Source organism: Gobio gobio (assembly GCF_949357685.1).
Source record: "Gobio gobio genome assembly, chromosome: 4".
NCBI lineage: Eukaryota > Metazoa > Chordata > Actinopteri > Cypriniformes > Gobionidae > Gobio > Gobio gobio.
Genome location: NC_137100.1, coordinates 4,017,505 through 4,043,353, shown reverse-complemented (window position 1 = coordinate 4,043,353; position 25,849 = coordinate 4,017,505). Strand labels below are relative to the sequence as shown.

Sequence of the window (25,849 nt, the reverse complement as noted above, 5' to 3'; positions counted from 1 at the left end):
TATGGGTGTGCGTTTGAGCCAGCGGGGAATGAAAAACAAAGGACCGGCGAGAGACTTCTCTTCGCCAGTTGGTTGGGCCAATCCAAAAGAAGTGGAAACAATGGGGGTGTTCTGAAGGCAGACTGATACCTGTGAAACAGGGGTGCTCTGAAAACACCCCCATTAGCAATTAGTGCTTTCCACCTGATTAAATGAACGCGGCGCAGCAAAACTGATGAAATGAACGCGGCAAAAACTAATGAAATGAACGCTGAAAAAAATCGACCAATCAAAATTTTGGTCGAGCCAGAACGTATCGACCAATAATCGACTAATCGACTGGGAGATTACAGCCCTAGTTCACTTTCATCACATTAATCACTTGTATTACACTGTTCACTTTTATCACATTAATCACTTGTAATACACTGTTCACTTTTATCACATTAATCACTTATATTACACTGTTCACTTTCATCACATTAATCACTTATAATACACTGTTCACTTTTATCACATTAATCACTTATATTACACTGTTCACTTTCATCACATTAATCACTTATATTACACTGTTCACTTTCATCACATTAATCACTTATATTACACTGTTCAGTTTTATTACACTGTTCACTTTCATCACATTAATCACTTACAAATTAAACCTCTACAATCTGAATGTCTCAACAGAAATCGAGACTCATCAGACCAGGCAACATTTTTCCAGTCTTCAACTGTCCAATTTTGGTGAGCTTGTGCAAATTGTAGCCTCTTTTTCCTATTTGTGGTGGAGATGAGTGGTACCCGGTGGGGTCTTCTGCTGTTGTAGCCCATCCGCCTCAAGGTTGTGTGTGTTGTGGCTTCACAAATGCTTTGCTGCAGACCTCGGTTGTAACAAGTGATTATTTCAGTCAAAGTTGCTCTTCTATCAGCTTGAATCAGTCGCCCATTCTCCTCTGACCTCTAGCATCAATAAGGCATTTTCGCCCACAGGACTGCCGCATACTGGATGTTTTTCCCTTTTCACACCATTCTTTGTAAACCCTAGAAATGGTTGTGCGTGAAAATCCCAGAAACTGAGCAGTTTGTGAAATACTCGTCTGGCACCAATAGCCATGCCACGCTCAAAATTGCTTAAATCACCTTTCTTTCCCATTCTGACATTCAGTTTGGAGTTCAGGAGATTGTCTTGACCAGGACCACACCCCTAAATGCATTGAAGCAACTGCCATGTGATTGGTTGATTAGATAATTGCATTAATGAGAAATTGAACAGGTGTTCCTAATAATCCTTTAGGTGAGTGTACATCACATTACTCGTATTACACTGCATTCCAAAAGCTCATTGTCCGCGATGTACCCTTGAAGACTGTGGTAATTTGCAAATGCCCTTCACCTCGTCCAGCGACGCTATCAAGTCGACCAGTCCCTGAAAAATGCCAGCATAGCTTGAGCCTTCAGTCTCACTTTTGCCTCTGAAGGCTAAAAAAACATCACACAGTTGATAAGACGGCCTAGAATGTAGCGTTTCTTACTAACCTCATTGTTACTGTCGTCCAACTGTGTGGCAACCATAGACTGAAAAAAAAATATTGCTCTAGTGTACGTGACGTCACCCGTAGGTTTCCAAAGAGCATTTTTGAAGCCTAAAATCACAAGTATAGATCTCTGCAGGATAGTAATAGGAGTTTGTAGATCAGTGGGCGAGGTTTCACTGTGTTACCTGATTTGCCCACGTCACGTCAGGTGAAGGGGATCATTTTCATTGCATAGTTTATAAACGCCTATCAGTTTGAAAACATCCACAAATTTAAAATACTTTTGTTTCCGCTAGATCTCATACTTTAACATCCGTTCATTGCCATCTTGGCAGTGCGTAATCGCATGTCACTCCTGGATAACTGAAAATGGACAAAAATGCCGGACGTGGATGGAGTTGAGATGCCTGGATGCTGAAACCACGCCCGCCTAGCTTGACCATAGTGGCAATCCACCTGTCACTCAAGTGGCCACGCCCTTAAGCAGAACTTTATATCATTTAAAAGGATGTTGTAAAAAGTCAGTTGTCATGAAGGGTAAATTTAGCTATATAGACCAAAAACACTTTGTACCAGGCTGCAATTTTTTTTTCCTGCTGTAAAGTTGAGCATTTTAATATACAGAGATACAGATCTGCTCCCTTTAGGAGCGTGTCTCTAGCCAGTCGATGAATTGCAGTTTGAGTCACTTCCGTGCTGGTTTAAAGTTGCCACATGGTGGCAATGTTGACCGTCCTGAAAGCCTTGATCAAATCCTAAAATGTTTTAGAATATATTTTTGGTTGTTTCAGCTTAAAGATTATTAAAAGAGGTATGTTTGTTCCCACCAATCGCCAAGTTAAAACCACCAAAAGCACCTTATTTAAAAGGCTATTTGTCGACAAAGTACTTGAGTAGCATTTGTAAAAAAGGGTTTAAATTGTTGGGGTCCAATTGACAGTGGGTAAAAAAATTATGGTAAAGTTGAGCGTAACTTCACCGCTAGCCACAAGAGTCTCTGAGAAAAAGAGTAAGCATTGTGCGTTTAAATATATTACCAACATTGTAACAAAAGCAGCAAAGTTACACTAACACTGGACACAGATGGCTGATAAAGACATCTTTTTATTTAACCCATGGGATTGAACTTGTACAATGCATATCTTTACAACAATTAATTCACTAAGTGACAAATTTTAGCCACTATTACAGACCAAATAACTATACATCACATTTCTGGGTTCCTTTTTAATGTTTTAACTCAAAATGTGTCCTTCATTAACACAATGAAAATGAGAAATTAAACCATCAGACAAAACCAAACCAGTTCTCAAATGTTTATCCTGTTTTAACCCAACATCGACTCTCAACAAATCATTGTTAAGCATCTAGCTATTGTACCACTGGACATGTTAAAGCTACAAATGAGTAACATAGTGAATCCATAAGAGAGAAAACAAAACAAAACACATGGCACTGTTGAGAGGTTCACCATTAAAAATACACGACCAATGAAGAAAAGCAGGCTTGAAGACATGGACGACAGAGATGGGGAGAAAAAAAAAAAATTCATAGCACTTAATTTTGATTATGTATTTCTATTGAGTGATGTTCACAAGACACATTGAGAACAGGAGCAAAAAAAAAAGACGTAACCATGAAACCCTCGAATGCAAATCGCCAGCAGTTTCCACCTGTGAGATATTGTAAAAGTCCTGTCATTGGTTTGTTCAGATGAAGCTGTAGAAAAGAAACTAGTCCACTAGTATTCTGGCTAAAGTTGTGAAATAGAGCAGTGCAACATGGCTATAGTTTTACCGTAACGTACAACAACAACAACACACATTAACGGTGCATAAATGTTCAGCTTGTTCTGTTTTTTTTCTTCCGTTTTCTTCCCGCTACAGACGTTCAACCAGCCAGATGAACATGGAAGTCTATATATTACTGACGTGTTGGAATTTGAGTTTTGGCATTTAAAAGTTAGTTGTCTATTTCAGATAAAATGAGAGCGAAAAGAACATTTCACGGATCAGCTAAAGCGCCGTTTTGAAGGGAGTGGCGGAAAATCAAAAAAAGGACAAAAAATGTACAGAATCCGTTCTGTGCACTGCCGCATTAACACCACAAAACCGCAACCAAATCAATGCAAACTGGCAGCTTGTTCAGTGACGGCAGCCCATAAATCTCTCCGAATACAAACGAAACAAAATTGTACATTCAAGCTTCATACAGCCCCATATCAGCAGACAACAGCAAGTAAACAACTGCAGATTTCTCCATTTTGGTCTCAAATCCCCTCCATAGTGCACAAAATAATAAGGATACAAAAGTAGAATTATTTCTTTTTTAAATACTGTAGCAGCTTGTGTCATTTTTAAATAGTGAGCCTCTTGATGGACACGTGTGGGGCTTTGAGGGAAGGAAGGAGGTGATTGTCCTAAGTGTGTGTGTGTTTCATTGGTGATGCATAGGGTTTGTAGGGGGCCGTGTGTGTGTGATGATTTTTGAGATGAAGAAATGCCTCTCTGGGCATCTGAACCCGGACGGGTTCGCTTTATGTCCTCAACCAGAGAAGCTTTCAATCGGTTCACTTTCAAAGCGCCCCTCCGTCACAAACCGCACTCGTTTTTTTTGGACGTCATCCCTCCTCTTCCTCACGTCGATCAGTCTCAGAGCTGATCTGGACTCAAAATCGCCCGCCTCTTGCGTTTGGGGGGGAAGGAGGCAGAAAGCAGCTCTTCCTCTAAATGACAGGCATCTGTTCGGACACCCGGGTGCTGGGCGAGCTGTGATTGGCCGTCTCAGCTGGATGCGGTGGCGATGGGCTTCTTGAGCTGCTGTGAGCGCAGCTCTCGCGTACGGGACTCCAGCAGGAGATCATAGCAGGTGTTGCACACCAGAACCGGGTCGTACAGCTGCTGGTCTGGGATGGGAAGCTTCAGGTGGCAGCAGTCTTTACAAAACACGTTACCACAGTTCCTGCCAGAATATCACAGGTTCAGTCAATCACATATTCTAGCCAAGCAACATTCACATCCGATAAACCAACAAACACATGTGCTGTTTGGGTTAAAGGGTTAGTTCACCCAAAAATGAAAATTCTGTCATTAATTACTGACCCTCATGTCGTTCGACACCCGTCAGACCTCCGTTCATCTTCAGAACACAAATGAAGATATTTTAGTGTAAATCTGATGGCTCTGAAAGGCCTCCATTGGCTCAACTTTACACTCTCAAGACCCTTAAAAGACACTAAAGACGTCGTTACAAAGTCCATCTCACTACAGTGGTTCTACAATAACTTTATGAATCGGCGAGAATAGTTTTTGTGCGCAAAAAAACCCTAAATAACGACTTATATAGTGATGACGATTTCAAAACACGGCCTCATGAAGCTTCGCAGCGTTATGAATCAGTGAGTCGAACTGGTTTTTTTGCGCACAAACTATTATCGCCGATTCATAAAGTTATTGTAAAACCACTGTAGTGAGATGGACTTTGTAACGACGTCTTTAGTGTCTTTTAAGGGTCTTGAGAGTGTAAAGTGCCATTGAGCCAATGGAGGCCTTTCAGAGCCATCAGATTTACACTAAAATATCTTCATTTGTGTTCTGAAGATGAACGGAGGTCTGACGGGTGTCGAACGACATGAGGGTCAGTAATTAATGACAGAATTTTCATTTTTGGGTGAACTAACCCTTTAACCAAAATTAGGTGGCCTTATCTACTATGTACTAACATTTAAACGATCCCACCTCAATATCAGCAGTGTTTCGCAATACAACATGAACACATTAAGTACATAGTAGTTAAGGCCACCTAATATAAAGTGCGACTAAAAAACGTTTTCGGTAATTGAAATAAAACTGAAACAAAATATAAATATTAGATGAAAAACTTGAACTTAAGAGGAACACACCGACTTTTTGGGGCTTTATCTTATTCACCATATCCCCAGAGTTAGATCAGTCAATACACACCATTCTCATCTCCGTGCCATAACTCTGTCTGACGCACACACCGCTAGCCTAGCTTAGCACAAAGACTGGAGGTAAATGGCTCCAGCTAGCCTAGCTTAGCACAAAGACTGGAGGTAAATGGCTCCAACTAGCCTAGCTTAGCACAAAGACTGGTGGTAAATGACTCCAGCTAGCCGACTGCTCAATAAGTGACAAAATAATGCCAACATTTTCCTATTTACATGTTGTGATGTGTGTAGTTACATCGTGTACGAAGGCCGACGGGAAATGAAAAGATGTGATTTTCTAGAGCGATATGACTGGGAACTATTCTCTCATTCCTGCGTAATAATCAAGGGATCATGGGACGGCATAAAGCTCTTGATTATTACGCAGGAATGAGAGAATAGTTCCTGCCATATCGGCCTAGAAAATCACAACTTTTCATTTTCCGTCTATCTTAGTACACGATGTAACTACACACATCACAACATGTAAATAGGAAAATGTTGGTGTTATTTTGTCACTTATTGAGCAGTCGGCTAGCTGGCGCCATTTACCTCCAGTCTTTGTGCTAAGCTAGGCTAGCTGGAGCCATTTACATCCAGTCTTTGTGCTAAGCTAGGCTAGCTGGAGCCATTTACATCCAGTCTTTGTGCTAAGCTAGGCTAGCTGGAGCCATTTACCTCCAGTCTTTGTGCTAAGCTAGGCTAGCTGGAGCCATTTACCTCCAGTCTTTGACTGACACACACACCGCTAGCCAAGCTTAGCACAGAGTTATGGCACGGAGATGAGAATGGTGTGTATGGACTGATCTAACTCTGGAGATACAGTGAATAAGACAAAGTCACAAAAAGTCGGCGTGGTCAGCTTTCAGCTTCGTTCAGTTAGTAGCCAAGGCAACATCTCTAATTTTAGTTTAAGTACTAAAACTGAAATGAAAGCCAAATAGAAATATTTAACGAAACTAATAAAAATGACAAAAGCAAGTAACGATTACAAAACTAAAATGACAACTGAAAATATGAAGATAAAAGCTAATTCAAAATACTAATAATCTTATAAATAATACTAAAAATAACATTATATGATCAATAATTTATGACAATACATGTTTTTACATTGCTTTAACTCATGAAAATAAGTTAAGCCATTTTAAACTTTGTTTTTTAAGTTATTCAACGTGTTTTTTAAGTCTGTTTAATGACATTTAAGTTGAAATGACTTAAACATCCAAGTTGATTATACTTAAAAATTTAAGGCAGCAACTTCTTTAGTGTATAAATCCAATATTCTATAAATTAACCAACCAATTACATATAAATCCAATAAATCAAACTAGAACAATTAGTCTTGTTAACTAAAACAATTAAGAATTTAAATAAAAGGTAAAATAAAATATAAATATTACATGATAAACTCGGAATTCAAAAATCTGCCTTGGCAACTGAGTTGAAATGCTAAAATGGCAAACTGAAATCAAAACTACATAGAAATATTTAAAAAAAATTTTTTTAAAAACTAATAAAAATGTCAAAAGCAAGTGAAAAAATGACTAAAACCTAAACAAATTCAAGTACATAAAGAGCTAATTTGAAATATAAGTAATACTTCATTAGAATATAAATAATTCTAAATTAGTCAACAAATCACACATTAATCTATAAACGCAACATTTAAACTCCAATACAATGCTATTAAATCCAATCAAAGTTTCAAACCAAACCCAATCAAATCACAATAGTTATAGTTAAAAACACAGTACCAGCATCAAACAGGACACTTTGATCTTATAGGCTCTGAATAAATGAGCTATTTTAATTATATGTGATAAACTTTTTCTATGACTTAATCTAAATAAATTTAGGTCAAGGTGAGAAAAAGCAGCTTGGCCACCCTTGCCAATCATCAATGAGCAGGTCATGTAGAGCTGACCGATCTACACTGCTGAATGAGGGAGGTCACTGCAGTCCAGCGGCTGAGGGAGCTGTGGACGCGACCCACCTGCAGTGATGGCGACGCTTGGCCATCCAGAACTCACAGTCGCAGTTGAAACAGTGAGAGGCCATGTGATCCGGGACCCATCTGGTGACCTGTGGGGCCGGAGAGAAGGCTGTTAGCTGTACTGAGGAGGACTGAGTGGCATTAGCAGCAGTGTTTCCCACACATAGTGCGCCACAGAATCAACATCGGCCGCCACGTATTGAGTGTCGTTCTTCTTTTTTTTTTTTTTTTTACACCCTGTTTAAAACATGCAGTGTATTCTTTCAGCTGAATTTCCTTTTCCCCTGCTCTCCCTCCGTCTCTCTGTCACTCACGCGCGTCTCTCGCTCTCAAATTGCCAAACCTGCTTTTGATAAGAAACAAAGTTTAATGTGGCGTTCACACCGGACGCGATTCGCGCGAAGGTGGACGCGTGTACATTTTGAGTTTACTCGCGCGAATCGCGCGTGACATTCACTGCACAACAGATGCGAATTCGCGTCATGGGCGGGGCTTCCGCCAGCAGCTCGTCTCGTTGAGAAATGGCTGACATGGGCTGTGTTTACATGTCTTTTTTTTTGTTCATATCTACTGTTAATGTGTGACAAAACGTAGTTTTAAGACTTTTTCAGTCGATAATGTAGTTGTTTAAAGCTCAAATCTGTGGTTTATTTACATAAACAGTGCCTATTTGAACATTTTATCTGCCGTTGTCGGAGCTGTGAGCTCCAGCGCACGTGAAAGCCGGCGAGGGCAACCTTTCCTCGGCCAGTCCTTCTGCCGTCTACCGCTGGCTCTGATGTCTCTGTGGTGTGTCTCGAGCTATAATTCGTCTTGTAACGGCCGATCTTTGGTCTCATGGATCTATAATTTGTTCCCTAGCAAATCGTTTAGGCTGAGGGCAAAGATAAGTTTCATTACTTTATATTTTTAGGCTATAACTGCATTTATACAGGCTATAACATTTACGTTGCAGTTGTAACGTTAGCCTACTAGCACTGACTTTGAATGTTTGACTGAATTGTTTGCTTTATTTCATGTATAGCTTGTTATACATTACTGATACTTTTGTATTATTGATCATACATAAACTTGCATTTAACAAAAAGAGACTGTGTTGTGTTTCATGTCATTTAATGTTATCACAGTGATAATCATATTGTCTGAACCAGATATTAATATACAGATTTTCTCCTCATTGTTGTCACTACTAGAGCAAGCTCCTGATTGGTTAACGCGGCGCGAAATATCCGCCAAAGTTCAGATTTTTCAACTTGAGCGTTTCGCGCGATTCGCTCAATTTGCGTCCTTCGCGCCGCCTCAATCGCGCGAATCTCGCCGCCTCATTCGCGCGAATCGCGCCGCAGAATGCCATTTCGCGTCTCTGCATTGACTTAACATGTAAATCACTCGCGCGAATCGCACGAATCGCGTCCGGTGTGAACGCACCATAAGCTTTTAGCTTTTTTTAAAGTTTTAACCTCTTCCCTGTCACCGTCCCGCTGGCGGGACACCTGGCACATTTTTTTTGATCGCCTTTTTTTCATATCATATATTTTAGTAATTATCATAAATTAGGTATCATTCGAAAGCTTACGAACTCAAAATTCATCCTGTGAAAACCGTTTTGAAATTGGACGTTGCGTTGCCATGGAAACGGTACTTTAAATTATTCTAGCGGGCTCCTCCCCTAGTGGGCGGCGTCATGTTTTATTTTACAACATTTATTTTAACTACTTTATAATAAAAATCTTTTCTAATCTTGACAAAACACATATCGTCGGAAAGGTCTGAGTCTCAGGGGTCCATATTTGGTGACCATTTTGTGATGGAAGGGATATTTGGACAGAAATTTACAGAAAAATGCATTAAAAAAACAATCAATGGAATATGTGTGACACCCGGTGGCTATTTGTGGTACAGCGCCTAAACAAAATCTCATGGGGACTTCAATTTTTGTGATATCAACTTCAAATTTGGAACACAACTTGGTTAGACATATGGCTTTGATTTTGTAGTAATTTTAGATTAAAATTATATATATTTTATATAAAATAAAAATATTTAGTACAGTATTTTTTATTTACAGTAAATTTAAATTTCCATAACTTTTTCATACTTTCATATTTTGAATTATTGTCACTTCAGCAATAATCTGCCGAATGTCTGCTTTAAAACAAGACCAAATTTAGGTCTATATTCCAAAGCATTCTTGAATTACAGCCCTTTAAGTTTGGATTGTGCATTTTCATGTGTATTCTCAAAAAGGGGGGTGACAGTTAAAGGGTTTAATGCGAAATTCAATCAATAAATAGCGTTTTGGTGCGCATGGTCACGTGGTTCACGGAGCTCTCTCTCAATTGTTACAAACAAACCAGCGCTGTCAATACATTTAAATGGCTTAAGCTGATAGACGACAGCAAGTTTTTAGTAAACAGTACAGCATAGTGTGCATTGATTATTACGTCAACCATAATTTAGTATAATTTTATAATGGAGAGTGATGGAGATGCAATATTGTTAACATTAATGTTAATGTTTTGTATTTAGCCCTCATTACTTACTAATTGCTCACACTCATTGATCATCAAATGTGACCATACACCTTAACTATTTTTCAATTAAATAAATGTTCTATAGTTTAATAATATTTATTGAATATTTTGAGGAGATCTTTTGATACTAAATAGGCCTACTTGTGCAATAAGTATGGTCCATTAATGACCATTTAATTAATTAAAATATTTTTCTAATATTTTTCTTTTTTATATTACAATTAGTGTAGTAATTAAGGTTAAAATAGAGAATTCCAATACAAAGAGGCAAATTAGAGTCATTTTGTGGCTGTAAAAATAATATTTTTCATTTGTAATGCCATTACCCTCTGGTGCCTGTATGGCTCTTTAAAAAATATACATGTATCTAGTCTAGTTGCTCAAAAAAGTATTGCAGATCATAACTGCTTATTTTTAGGTTTTGCATCTGAATACATATTTAGACATGATCAAACACTAGATTTCTTTAAATGTGCAATTTTAAAATGTTAACTTACATCCTAATATTTTTAATGATATTTATATAAGCACACACAAGTGAATATTAATGAATGCGAGCACATAATTTAAAGGGTTAGTTCACCCAAAAATGAAAATTCTGTCATTAATGACTCACCTTCATGTCGTTGGACACCCGTCAGACCTCCGTTCATCTTCAGAACAGAAATGAAGATATTTTAGTGTAAATCTGATGGCTCTGAAAGGCCTCCATTGGCTCAATGCACGGTTCACTCTCAAGACCCTTAAAAGACACTAAAGACGTCGTTACAAAGTCCATCTCACTACAGTGGTTCTAAAATAACTTTATGAATCGGCGAGAATAGTTTTCGTGCGCAAAAAAACCCTAAATAACGACTTACATAGTGATGACGATTTCAAAACACGGCCTCATGAAGCTTCGAAGCGTTATGAATCAGTGAGTCGAATCATGATTCGGATCGCGTGTCAAACCGCCAAACTGCTGAAATTTGGCGATTCAAACCACTGAATCGACTCACTGATTCATAACGCTTCGAAGCTTCATGATGCCGTGTTTTGAAATCATCATCACAATGTAAGTCGTTATTTAGGGTTTTTTTGCGTACAAAAACTATTCTCGCCGATTCATAAAGTTATTGTAGAACCACTGTAGTGAGATGGACTTTGTAACGACGTCTTTAGTGCCTTTTAAGGGTCTTGAGAGTGTAAAGTGCCATTGAGCCAATGGAGGCCTTTCAGAGCATCAGATTTACACTAAAATATCTTCATTTCTGTTCTCAAGATGAACGGAGGTCTTACGGGTGTCCAACGACATGAGGGTCAGTAATTAATGACAGAATTTTCATTTTTGGGTGAACTAACCCTTTAACCCAAGAAAAGTTTAAAATAGTGCTAAAAAAGCCAAACTTATTTTTTCTTATATGTACAGTAGGCTATATACATATGAATTGATATTGAATCAAGATCGATATTTGTGCCAATCACCAACCCCCCCCCCCCCATCCCCAATCTGCCCGCCACCACAATTTGGTTTCTAATCTGTGGGAAACACTGAGCAGGAGAGAGTATGGATCCCTCACCTCTGTGTCCTTCCTCTCCACACGGTCCCAGCTTCCCTCGCTGAAGCGATCCTCACTGTGATTGGACAGAGAGTCTTCCTCATCACTGCCGTCCGACTCCCGCAGGCACGTCTGGAGGGGCGAGAGACAAAAGACCCTGTTTACACCTGGTGTAAAGCATCCCAAAGGAGCAGCTACACACCTATCAATCAACCGCTCACAATACTACAGTCTTCTTTACTGTATTTAGCTAATAAATGCAGCCTTGGTGAGCAGAAGGGATTTTTCAAAAACATGACAAATGCATAAATGTTGAGGTTTTAAAAATAAAACGTTGAATATCCATATATCAAATGATTTTAAAATTGAAAAGATTCTTCAAATGAACTAAAACCACAACTATTTGATGACCGATTCATTCAAACAGCTGATTTGACAGAATCGACAGAGTATTTGACTCTCTTAATGAGCGAGTCATTGATTCATTCATTCAACCGATTCATTCATTCATTCAACTGATTCGTTCAAACAGCAGATTATTTCAGAAATAGAGTATTTGACTCTCTTAATGAGCGAGTCATTGATTCATTCATTCAACCGATTCATTCATTCATTCAACTGATTCGTTCAAACAGCAGATTATTTCAGAAATAGAGTATTTGACTCTCTTAATGAGAGAGTCATTCATTCATTCCTTCAACCGATTCATTCAAACAGCTGATTATTACAGCAATGGAGTATTTGACTCTCTTAATGAGCGAGTCATTGATTCATTCATTCATTCAACCAATTCGTTCAAACGGCTGATTATTTCAGAAAGAGTATTTGATGCTCTTAATAAGAGAGTCACTGATTCATTCATTCAACCGATTCGTTCAAACAGCTGATTATTTCAGCAACGGAGTATTTGACTCTCGTAATGAGCGAGTCATTGATTCAACCAATTAATTCAAACAGCTGATTATTTCAGCAATAGAGTCTTTGACTCTCTTAATGAGCGAGTCACTGATTCATTCATTCATTCCACCGATTCGTTCAAACAGCTGATTATTTCAGCAATAGAGTATTTGACTCTTAATGAGTGAGTCACTGATTCATTGATTCAACCTAGGGCTGAACGATTTTTGAAAAAAATCTAATTGCGATTTTTTTAACCAATATTGCGATTGCGATTTAATATGCGATTATTTTTTAAACTCTTTATCTTCTGTATTATTCAACAATACATCATTGTATAGTAATGGTGGAAATCTTTATTTGGTACCTCACGATCCGATTCCGATTCTGGGAGTCACGATCCGATTCCAAAACAATTCTTGAACTTTTTCCTTATTAATTAATCTTATTAATTTATTAAAAACTTAAAATGTTTTTTATTATGATATATGTTAATTCATTAAGACATTACTGACGATGTTTACATTAATTTTGCGTCATAAAAGCATTTTGAGACTCACACAGATGCGTGCTCGCGAGCTCTCTTCACAAAGCGCCGCGCGAGCATTTGAAATGGAAAACTTTCTGTCAGTGAGTTACTTATTTTTTAATATACAAGCACACTGCATTCCTAACGACATGAATGAAGCCTTCGTTGAGCGTTTGTAAGGAGAATACCGGCGGGCGAGAACACACTCTGTAAGCGTGACATCAAAGCCAAGTTTCTCACAGCGCGTATCCTGTGCAAAGAAGCCTGCGAATGTCATTGCGATTCGCGCCGTCAACCTTTCCGGACGTTATGAAATATTATTTTATGGTTCGTGAGTGATTGTGTGTGTGTGTGTGTGTGTGTGTATGTGTGAGAGAGAGAGAAAGAGAGAGATAATGGAAGCAATCAGAATACGGGTGTTTCTAAAACACACGCAGCGCCACCGCGCACCTGCAGTTAAAATCTAAGCTCAGAATCGATCCAGAATCATTGGAGAAGAATCTTTTCTCCCACCTCTATTGTAGCCTATAGTATGAACAACACAATATTAGATAGATCAAACACAAACAGTTTTTTTTCCCTTTTAGGCCAGGCATGTGTAACGTGCCAAGTTGCTTCTTCTGCAGACTTTACTCTCGCGTGTCACGTGACCAGACTGTAATCGCAGCCTTTGCGGTTAGGAAATCGTGTTGTCATATCGCGATATTATCGCAAATGCAATTAATCGTTCAGCCCTAATTCAACGGATTCGTTCAAACGGCTGATTGTTTCAGCAATGGAGTATTTGACTCTCTTAATGAGTGATTCATTGATACAACCGATTCATTCAAACAGCTGATTATTTCAGCAAATGAGTATTTGACTCTCTTAATGAGTGAGTCACTGATTCATTCATTCAACCGATTCATTCAAACGTCTGATTATTTCAGCAACAGAGTATTAATGTTTCTGTTAATGTTTCTGATATTTAATACACTTAGATTTGATAAATCTGAGGAGTTTTAAAGGTCCCATGGCATGGCATTTTTCTATTATTTTATAGTTTTTCCTGAGGTGTACTTATATTGTTAGTATGATTTTTACATCATAAAATGTCATAATTTAGAAATAAAAGGCATTTTGTCTATACTGCTGTTTGCCCTGTGGCTGAATGCCCTGCTTCAAGAGGCGTGTCTGCTGTGAGACTTCAGTAAAAACGCCCACTGTTGTGATTGGCTGACATCTTTGCATTTGCGGAGGGGGCGTGGTTTAACGAGGTCTACGAGGCACGAGCTGCTGCCAGAGAGACGGATGGACCGGAGTTCACTTCTCATCAGTTCTGTCAGCATGTCTCAGTTCAGGGTGAACTGTTGTAGTTACTAGCATATACTTCAGGTTATTAGTTTATTTCTAGTCGGAGGGGCTGTCACTCATGTCAGAAAGTTAGTAACTTTAGTAAATTATGGATCAGCGCTGACTCGAGACGCGAACCGTTTAGAACGATTCAGTCCGATTTGGTGAACTGGTTCGGTTCACTAAAAAGAACCGATTCAAAAGAATGATTCGTTCGTGAACCGGACATCACGGAGACGGAGCGATTGCTAACAAAGTTATTTATAGTAACTACTGAGTTATGAGAGCGCTGTCTGTCAGCGCGAGTTTATTGTGTTTGTATCTGAGAGTTCTGAATAAACACGAGTCCCAGTCACGCCGAGTCCGTCTTCATCATTATTACCAACTTTGTAACACATGCAATGTACCATTACAGCGAGATGAACGAGTTAGTAAGTGTTGAGTATAGCATTATTTCTAGATATGTTCCAATCATATGAAAAGCGTCAGTGATGCGCATTGAGTAACTTACACAGCGCAAACAAAGACACAACAGCAGTAATCGAATGTAATCCAGTTTATTGTGGGGAAAGCTGGCTAGCCTAGCCCAGATACCCTCACGCTTACCCCCCTTCTGCTTAATCTCGCGCCGCGTTTGGTGCCTCCGCTGTGGGCCAGATGCAGTACTGGGGGTCGGGGATGTTGAAGGCCGAGCTTCGGCGTGCGTGAGGTTTATCTCTAAAGATGTGGCTCTGCCGATGTTAAGCAGAAACTCCCGACTGTATGCACATTTAAGAACAGATAGAGGCGACGAGGACGTACAAAAACACTGACTCACAAGATAGAAAACACGAAAACACCGCTGTCGGGAGAGAGAGAAGCCGCAGTGTGTGCACGAATAATAAATAATTAGCTACACATAAGAAATCACTGATCTCAGATCAGAAGGAACTGAAAAAAGACTTCTGTTTTCATTTGTACATCCAAACACTGAGAAACTGCCAGCGTTCACTCGTTCACAACCCATGATCTCGCGAGCGTTTGTATGGGCGTGCCAGATTCTCTGGGCGGAGGAAAGGGAGGAAACCGTTCCTGCTTGGACGTCAAACCAGGAGACTTCAGGATTGGCTCGTCTGGCCTGTCATTTTCTCAAAGGCAGAGAAAGACAGCCAGAACTCGGTTTTACACCGATCAACATTTCTATCCACTTGGGGACAATATTCAGGCTAGGGGAACTCATATTAATGTTAAAATACCTCATAAAATGAAAATTTCATGCCATGGGACCTTTAAGGACCCACAGGCACTATATGATAAATGTACTTTCATAGAAATCCGTTTGCATACACCGGGCTAATGGGAAACATGTACGAACACAGACTTACGATATCATCCTCATAGTCGACGTCCGGCTCGGAGGGCGTGGTGCAGAACTGTTTGCTCTCTAGTTTGAGCTGGAGCTGTCGAACCTGCCGCCTCAACACCTCCACCTCCTGCTTGTAATTGGCTTCGATCTGCCGCAGCCGCTGCTGCACCGCGTCCACCGCCACCGGCAAACCGTCGTCGTCCAGGTACGCGGGCGTCTGAGATCCGCCGGACGAGGGTGAAGAATGGGAGGGTAGAAGCTGCCGGAAGGACGGCCCCATTGCTAACGAAGAGGCGGCGGAGGAACAAAGGGCGGCGTAGCTCGAGTTCTTCACGGCGGAGAACCAACCCGACTGGATTGGGCTTCCAGGAGTGCGCAAAGGGTCACGGCGACAACACGGCCCGCCGTTTGCACTTCCGCCTTGGGCACGAAGAAGCTTGTTTGCCAATCGACGCCCATGATAGCTTCCGTGCTGGATGGCGCCCCCGCAGGCAGACTGGACAAGGCCCTGGACGCTGTCCCATTGAGATCCGAGGAGGGAAAGATCAGTCAACTGGCTTTGGGAAATCAGGCGGCGAGCTGCTTTGGCGTAGTCGGCAGGGGGCGGCCGCTCTCTCACGGAAACAAGTTCTCCGTTCCGTAACGGCTCAGTCTTTTTAGCTTCAACCGTGACGAGCGGTTCAATCGTAGCTGGGGCGATGGCGCTTTGCTCCGTTAGCGTCTCTACGGATGCCTCCATTGGAGCACCGCATTCGAGCTCGGAGTTCAGAGAGCTGCTAGTGTTTTCTACGTGTGCAAAGCCATTACAAAGAGAAGGAGAATTCGAGGTTGTGGAAGTGATTTCTGCAGTCCTGTCTTCCACTTCCTGCGGTAAAGGTGGGAGCGGACTGATTGGGATTTGAGGCGGGGCTTGATTTAAAACCGGAAGAGGTGGGGTCTGATCTAATGCTAAGGGGTGGGGCAAAGACGGAAGAGGCTGGGTTGTCAAACAAGGCTCCGCCCTTACATCATCCTCATGTTGCTCACAAGATATCAAAGAACCGTTTTCCTCGCACGTCTCCAACTCCTGCTCATCGCTGACCAATCCAGTGATGGGCGTGTCCTGGATCGCCAGCGGCTGATTGGTCTCCAGCGCTGGACGCCCCTCCTGGCAGTGCTTGTTCAGGTTGGGGTCGCTTGAGGTGCGAGTGAGCGTCACGCCGTTCTCACAAGCGGACACCAAGTTGTCCATCGACCGTGTTTTGGGGAGTCTGAGGGAATGGAAAAACACACAATGTCAATGCTTCAGTTCTCCACAAGAGGGCAGAATCTAAACACAACAACTCAAAGCATCTCAGAACAGCCACTCATTGATTTATATTAAAAAAATAAGTTTTTTATAAATAAGATTCATATTTAATATGAATAATATTATATTAAAATGTTATATGTTATATTAAAAATAATTTTAAAAGAAAATAGGTGTTTGTTTTTTTTGGTCTTGAAAAGCAAACGTGACGTTTTATAAAAATAAAACATTAATGCTTCATGAAAATACTATGCTTTTTGTTGATTTAAAATAGACATTTAAAATGATTTGTTAAAAAATATTTTAATCATATAAAAAAGAATTATTGCTACATAAATATTCTTCGTTTTTGTTTAATAAAAATACTGAAAATACTGACACTTAAAAATAGGGCAAGTAAAGCAAAATAAATATTTTATATAGTTTGTTATATTGTTTTATAAAAATGTTTAATACTTCATAAAAATACCATGCTTTTTATATAATAAAAATACAGACATTTTAAATGATTGTTTTAAAAAATATTTAAATTATATTAAAAATATATATAAATATTTAACATTAATTAATGCTTTATAAATTCTTTGTTTTTTTATCAAGTTATCAAATTAAAATTATTTGGCTAAAAACATTGAAAATGTCACAAAAGGCAAGAAAAGCTAAATAAATGTTTTGTAAAATTGTATTTACATTATTTAATGCTTTATATAAAAACACTTTTCTTTTTGTTTAATAAAAATACTGACACAAAATGATTTTGTTAAAAAATACACTCAATGTTGCCAAGGCAAGTAAAGCAAACTAAATATTTCATAAAAAAATAAAACATTATTTAATGTTTCATAAAAATACTTAGCTTTTTGTGTAATAAAAATACAGACATTTTAAATGATTTTGTTTAAAAAAAAAAATATTTCAATTATATAAAAATAAAAAACATTTATTAACGCTTTATAAATTATTTGTTTTTTAATAAAGATATTGACACTAAAAAATATTCAGCTAAAATCATTGAAAATGACACAAAAGGAGAATAAAAGCAAAATAAATGTTTTATAAAAATGTATTTACATTATTTAATATTTTATAAAAAATAATTTAATGCTTTATACAAATACTTTTCTTTTTGTTTAATAAAAATATTGACAAAAAATGATTTTGTTAAAAAATACACTCAATGTTGCCATGGCAAGTAAAGCAAACTAAATATTACATAAAAAATAAAACATTATTTAATGTTTTATAAAAATACTTTTTTTATGCTTTTTGTTTAATAAAAATACTGTTATTTTGTTATATACACTCAAAAATGTCACCAAGGCAAGAAACTTAATATTTTATAATTTAAAAAAAACTATTTGATAATTAATTAAAAAATATTTGTTTTTTGTTTAATAAACAGACGGACATATAAATATATATATATAAAAAAAAAAAAACATCAGGGCAAGTAAAGCAAACATATTGCTTAATAAAAATAGTAAATCTATAAAAAAATAAAGCATTAATAGTTACATTATTATTATACGTTACAATATGATATGGTATGATATATATCACCAGGACAAGTAAAAACAATAAAACATTTAATGCTTTTTAATGATTTATGTAGTGCCTTATAAAAACAATTTGCTTTTTGTTTATTAAAACACTTGAACTAATGACCTACAGACTGGACCAGCAGGAAGTCCTGTAATCTAGAATTTACTGGCAGCTGAAACCTGACTGTAAAGAAACGCATCACAATATTACTTTCGGGAAAGTTGGTTGGAGCTTAGCCAAATATAGATTTAGAGAAGCAATATGAGGCCAGATGTGATTGTGAAGCATCAAGCAGTGGATGTTCTCTAATCTGAGCTGAATGTGAGCGGTCACCTGTCGAGCGAGCGTGAGCTGAACTCCTCCCCCTGTCCCGAAGGGCTCAGGTAGATCTCCATGGCGTCTTCGGCCGCGGTGCATGGAGATGAGGTGGGCAGATAAACGGCCGTCCACAACTGCAGAGCCCGCGTGTGACACACCGGCTGCAAAACCTGCAACATCACCACACATTAAACCAAAAATACATGACTACATAAACATTTGTGTCTCTTAAAGGTGCAATATGTAACTTTTCCGAGATATGATGTCATTGACAGGCCACGCCCTCACACGTCCCGGTTCCTCGGGTAAAATAGCAATTTCTCACGATTTACAAATAGTTGGAAACATTTGGAATGTTGTAAGTACTGAACAAAATACATAACACTGGCCTTGTGGTTTTTGGATATTTTACTGAAACAATTTTACATAGTGCACCTTTAAAATATCTGTGAATTTTAAAAGTGTGATTTCCAGGTTTGGATAAGGCAGAGAAAGAAACAAAATCGTACAAAATATCTATAATAAATATCATTTGCTTATGTTTAGCTCTAATATACTTGAAATTATACTTGAGACTATATACATACTTGATATTGTATAAATTTAATGCTATATTTTATAAATAAAACATTTTAAAAGGAAAATAGGTATTTTTGCTTTGAAAAGGCAAACGTGATGTTTTATAAAAATTCTTAGCTTTTTGTTTAATAAAAATACTGACAATTTAAAATATTTAGCTAGAAACATTGAAAATATCACTAGGGCAAACTCATATTTAAAAAAAAAAACTGTTTAATGTTTTCTAAACTTTTTTTTGGTTTGTTTATGCTTTTTGTTTAATAAAAAATACTGACACTCAAAATGTCACCAAGGGAAGTGAAGCAAACTTAATATTTTATTAAAAAATAAATTATTTAAAGCTTTATCAAAATTCTTTGCTTTTTGTTTAATAAAAATACTGACAATAAAAAATATTGTGCACAGAAACAATGAAAATGTAACTAAGGCAGGTAAAGCAAACTAAATGTTTTATATATATAAAAAAAAACATAATGACATTATATAAATATAATGCTAAATTTTATAAATAAATAAAAACCTTTTAAAAGGAAAATAGGTATTTTTGTTTTGAAAAGGCAAACGTGATGTTTTATAAAAATCCTTAGCTTTTTGTTTAATAAAAATACTGACAATTTAAAATATTTAGCTAAAACATTGAAAATGTCACTAGGGCAAACTCATATTTATTAAAAAAAACTGTTTAATGTTTTCTAAACTTTTTTTTTGTTTAATAAAAATACTGACACTTAAAATAATTTTGTTAAAAATACACTCAAAATGTCACCAAGGAAAGTGAAGTAAACTTAATATTTTATTAAAAAATGTATTATTTAAAGCTTTATCAAAATTCTTTGCTTTTTGTTTAATAAAAATACTGACAATAAAAAATATTTTGCACAGAAACAATGAAAATGTGACTAAGGCAGGTAAAGCAAGCTAAATGTTTTATATATAAAAAAATAAAACATAATAAATATCTAAAAAAAAAAAAGTATTTAATTCTTCATAAAAAATCTCTTTTTTTGTGCTAAAAACGTTGAAAACGTCAAGGGCAAGTAAAGTAAAATAAATATTTTATAAAAAATTTAACATTTAATGCTTTATACAAATAAGGACACTTAAATAATTAAGTTTAAAGTGATTAAATAAAGCTGAAATAAAATTAAATATAAATTTTAGTAAAAAAAAAACTTAAACTAAAAAGACAATTACAAATGTTGTCTTGGTGATAAACGGAAATAATTTTAAATTGAAGCAATATAAGTATTAAATGGAAAATAAAATTTCCATTTTATTTCATTAAAATAAAAACAAATGAAACTTAAATAGCAATAGAAAAATAAATAAATAAATAAATAAATAAATAAATAAATAAATATATATTTGACAAAAACACAATTAAATAACAAAAAATGTAAGTAAAATTGACAAAATAAAATTATGAAAATAAAATCTAATTCATAATATTAATAAACTATAATAAAACTAAAATAACTGTTTTCTGCAGAGCTGATTTGATTTTCATAATGAACAAATTCTGCAGCATTGACTGTACTTACAGCTGATTATAGATCTGGTTTAATAATTGATATACTTCACACAGTTATTGAACTGAATCAACACTGACTGATTTGAATAACGACACTAACGTCTTTCAAGAGCCGCTTCATTTGATGATTATTGATTCTGTTATTTTCCTGTTTAACAATCTGTACTGTATCAAGCGCTGGAGGAATAAAGCTGGCGGGACTGTGTGTGTGTGTGTGTGTGTGTGTGTGTGTGTGTGTGTGTGTGTGTGTGTGTGTGTGTGTGTGTGTAGGTGTGCTGACCATATCATGGCAGGGGATGTAGAGGAAGTTCTGGAAGTTCTTGTTGCCGGTGCGGAGGAGAGACCAGGCGGAGCAGGTGCGTTTATAGACGTTACGAGCCTCTCGCTCTTTCCCGTTATTGCACAGGAAGGTGCCGTACAGACAGGAGTACGTGTGCTGAACCAGCTTCACCTGGAACAATGAATCAGCGAATCAGTTTACAACTAGAGAACAATGTGACCTACAGATAATCCATGGCATTTGCTTCTGTTGAAGCCCACATTATTTCAGCGCTTGTTTAAAAAAAAAAAATTGTGCCGAACAGCAGCATTCCTGGTGAAAAACTACATTACCCATGATGCTGTGCAGAACATTCCACCAATCAGGCTTGAAAATAGCTCTTTAGCTCCGCCCCTCCCATAAAGCACTTTGAATTATGTAATATCCGAGCTCTTAAAATACGTAAAAGCGCAAATTTTGCAATAAACTCAACATGTGCTTTTTTAATTTGATTATGCTGTTTGCAAAGCTTCATGGGATTGTAGTTCTTACCCTCACTAAAGTACACTTCAAAAACGTTTTTGCTTCAAATCAAATTTTGTATTTTTGCGATTCACCTCGTAGCTGATTGGTTCATTAAATAAATTAAATAAAGCTGAAATAAAATGTAATATAAATATTAGTAAAAAAAAAAAAACTTAAACTTAAAAGACAATTATAAATGTTGTCTCGGTGATAAACTGAAATAATTTTAAATTGAAGCAATATAAGTATTAAATGGAAATAAAAACTAAAATAAAAACAGATGAAACCTAAAAAGCAATACTAAAAAATATATGACAAAAACACAATTAAATAACTAAAAATGAAAACTAAAGAAATATGGAAATAAAAGCTCATTCAGAATATTAATAAACTATAATAAAACTAAAATAGCACTGTTTTCTGCAGAGCTGCTTTAGTTTCATAATGAAAGTATACTTTTTGCGATTCACCTCGTAGCTGATTGGTTCATGGCTCATAACTCTAAAATGCCTATGGGAGAAATGAATGGGAAAAATATTCCGGAACCAGCACTGCTTTAAAAAGGGGCGGGACTAATGCACTATGCCCAGCCCCACTGTAAATAAAGTAAAGGCTCCGCGTACCAGGAAGGCCTCGTTGAATTCGAACAGGCAGGGGAACTGCTTCAGGAGCTGATGGATGCAGTCCAGCCATTGGAGGAACACCGGACACTGCTCACTCACATCATCACTGTTCTCCTGATGACCACAGCGGTCAGCAAACTTATGACCATAATCCAACCACTCAGTCTCCACCAGCACCTGGAAACCCTGCAGACACAACCGGGAGATGAATATAGATGTCACATGACATGTCACACTAGAATATAAACTAATAAATACAGCAGTTCACGGTATGTATTTGTTCATGTTTTATTAACCCTCTGGGGTTCTTCATTTATGGGTCACTCAGGACCGAGGGCGGGATTAAGATAAAAAAGATTGGAGTAAAATCAATTAAATATATTTTTGTTCAATAATGTTTTTCTTTTCTTTTTAGGTGTTTTGAGATAATTTTATGATTTATAATCAATATTTATGCAATAATTATGACCCATTTTTTCCCATTGAATATAATAAAAAATGTATATATATATGTATATATGTATATGTATATATGTATATGTATATGTATATGTATATGTATATGTATATATATATATATATATATAATTTTGTATTTTTTTTATTAAAGCTGTATTTCATTTTAGAGTCAAGCGTAGGCCTCATGAAAGCAATTTTTTAAATGAGATCGGTGAATAATTAATAATTATTATTAATTTTTATATAAATTATATATATATAATTTATATACAAATTAACATATACATATATACATATATACATATATATATATATATACATATATAATATATATATACACATATACATATATATATACATATATATATACATATATATATACATATATATATACATATATATATACATATATATATACATATATATATACATATATATATATATATATACATATACATATACATATACATATACATATACATATATATATATATATATTAGGGCTGTCAAAAGATTAACCGCGATTAATCGCATCCAAAATAAAAGTTTGTGTTTACATAAAATATACATTCATGTATATATTTAAGAAATATTTGCATGTATATACTGTATATACATTTATATAATCTATAATATATATAAATATAAATTTTTTATATATAAAAATAATATTTTTTTCTTAAATATATACATGCTTGTGCATGTATTTATATATAAATAATAATTAACAGAGTACACACACATATATTATGTAAACACAAACTTTTATTTTGGATGCGATTAATCTTTTGACAGCCCTAATATATATATATATATATAGTTTTTTTGTGAAAAAAGACAAAAAAACTCACACACTTATACACACAAAAACACACACACACACTTATACACACGCGGACACAAATTAACACGTGCCATTCCAAAAGCTAATTGTGTTTTTGTGTGTGTGAGAGTTTTGTCTGTTTTGCACTCTTGATGTTTTAGAGGTTCACCCCTTCACTGTTGAGTTCTTTTTTTTCTGCATTCTGGCTGATTTGTAGATTGTATGCACAAAAAAACTCTGTATTTTCATATTTTTGCCAATTTCCCATTAATTTCCTACGGGGGTCATTTTTGACCCGAAGGTCCCGAGAGTGACCACTTAGACTTTTCAAATCCTGTCCCCAATTTTTTGAGATGTTCATATACCAAGTACCAATAAAGTCACTAAGTTTCGGACCATTCCGATGAAGCTACGATTTTTTACATTTTTTATTTAAAAAAATTCAGGTCAGAAATGACCGAAGAGGGTTAAGGGATAAGTCTGAAAAACACCAAATTCTTATTCTAGCAATTCATACAGGGCTAGTAGTATATACAGATACACACCCAGGTATCGGATCAGTATCGGGAAGGAAAAAAGGGTATCGGAACATCTTGATTTCTCACGTTTTTCTTCTTTTTGTTATTTTAATCTTTTTTATTTTTCTCTAGACTCTTCCACAGAGCCCCATCATCAGCCTTGAGGGCCCTGTTTTAAACGACAGGACTTCTTCACATTTACCTCTATGGTCCTGTAGAAGGGATCCAGAAGGACCTTTGCAAGCGCCACAATCTGAGGGGTCCGATCCCAGCCGTCTGAACAGTGGACCAGCACCGGACGGCCCTCCCGCTCCACCGCAGAGCAAACCAGTGTGGCGGCTTTCAGCATGACGGACAGATGCTGGAGCCAACGGGTGCTTTCCAGAGCCGAGAGCCAGCTGGAGAGAAAACGGGAGATTCGATTACAGACGGTAAAATGCAACCCGATAGTGCCGTGGAGGCAGAGCTGAAAATAACTTCAGATGTTTGATGCCATTTGCAGTGAAAATGAAATCAACTCTTTAATGTTAATATCTCAGACTGACTGATATGTATATATATAATGCAATATAAAAGTATTTTTAATGCATTGATTATGCCATGTAATGCATTGTACGGTCTCAACAATAATTGTAACCACAGTTATAATGCATTATAACATTTATCTATTCATTGAACACACCTTTAGAGAGTACACTCACCTAAAGGATTATTAGGAACACACACTAATACTGTGTTTGACCCCCTTTCGCCTTCAGAACTGCCTTAATTCTACGTGGCATTGATTCAACAAGGTGCTGAAAGCATTCTTTAGAAATGTTGGCCCATATTGATAGGAGAGCATCTTGCAGTTGATGGAGATTTGTGGGATGCACATCCAGGGCACGAAGCTCCCGTTCCACCACATCCCAAAGATGCTCTATTGGGTTGAGATCTGGTGTCTGTGGGGGCCATTTTAGTTCAGTGAACTCATTGTCATGTTCAAGAAACCAATTTGAAATGATTGGAGCTTTGTGATGGTGCATTATCCTGCTGGAAGTAGCCATCAGAGGATGGGGACATGGTGCTCATAAAGGGATGGACATGGGCAGAAACAATGCTCAGGTAGGCCGTGGCATTTAAACGATGCCCAATTGGCACTAAGGGGCCTAAAGTGTGCCAAGAAAACATCCCCCACACCATTACACCACCACCACCAGCCTGCACAGTGGTAACAAGGCATGATGGATCCATGTTCTCATTCTGTTTACGCCAAATTCTGACTCTACCATCTGAATGTCTCAACAGAAATCGAGACTCATCGGACCAGGCAACATTTTTCCAGTCTTCAACTGTCCAATTTTGGTGAGCTTGTGCAAATTGTCGCCTCTTTTTCCTATTTGTAGTGGAGATGAGTGGGACCCGGTGGGGTCTTCTGCTGTTGTAGCTCATCCGCCTCAAGGTTGTGTGTGTTGTGGCTTCACAAATGCTTTGCTGCAGACCTCGGTTGTAACGAGTGGTTATTTCAGTCAAAGTTGCTCTTCTATCAGCTTGGATCAGTCGGCCCATTCTCCTCTGACCTCTAGCATCAACAAGGCATTTTCGCCCACAGGACTGCCGCATACTGGATGTTTTTCCCTTTTCACACCATTCTTTGTAAACCCTAGAAATGGTTGTGTGTGAAAATCCCAGTAACTGAGCAGATTGTGAAATACTCAGACCGGCCCGTCTGGCACCAATAGCCATGCCACGCTCAAAATTGCTTAAA

At 37.1% G+C, this 25,849-nt stretch overlaps 1 protein-coding gene across 11 annotated transcripts in view; it reads right to left on the bottom strand.

The window, feature by feature from the left end:
* Window positions 1–2,602: 2,602 nt before the first annotated feature.
* Window positions 2,603–25,849, bottom strand: part of mtmr4 (myotubularin related protein 4) — a 140,348-nt gene continuing 117,101 nt past the window's right edge. For all 11 annotated transcript variants that reach the window (XM_079815430.1, XM_079815435.1, XM_079815433.1 and 8 more), the window contains 8 exons: window positions 24,305–24,500; window positions 22,303–22,488; window positions 21,176–21,346; window positions 18,801–18,955; window positions 15,657–16,887; window positions 11,556–11,666; window positions 7,463–7,551; window positions 2,603–4,478 (listed from right to left, as the gene is read on the bottom strand). In XM_079815430.1, the coding sequence (XP_079671556.1) occupies window positions 4,301–4,478; window positions 7,463–7,551; window positions 11,556–11,666; window positions 15,657–16,887; window positions 18,801–18,955; window positions 21,176–21,346; window positions 22,303–22,488; window positions 24,305–24,500 (2,317 nt within the window). In that variant the 3' untranslated portion in view covers window positions 2,603–4,300. The remainder of the gene's footprint in view (window positions 4,479–7,462; window positions 7,552–11,555; window positions 11,667–15,656; window positions 16,888–18,800; window positions 18,956–21,175; window positions 21,347–22,302; window positions 22,489–24,304; window positions 24,501–25,849) is intronic.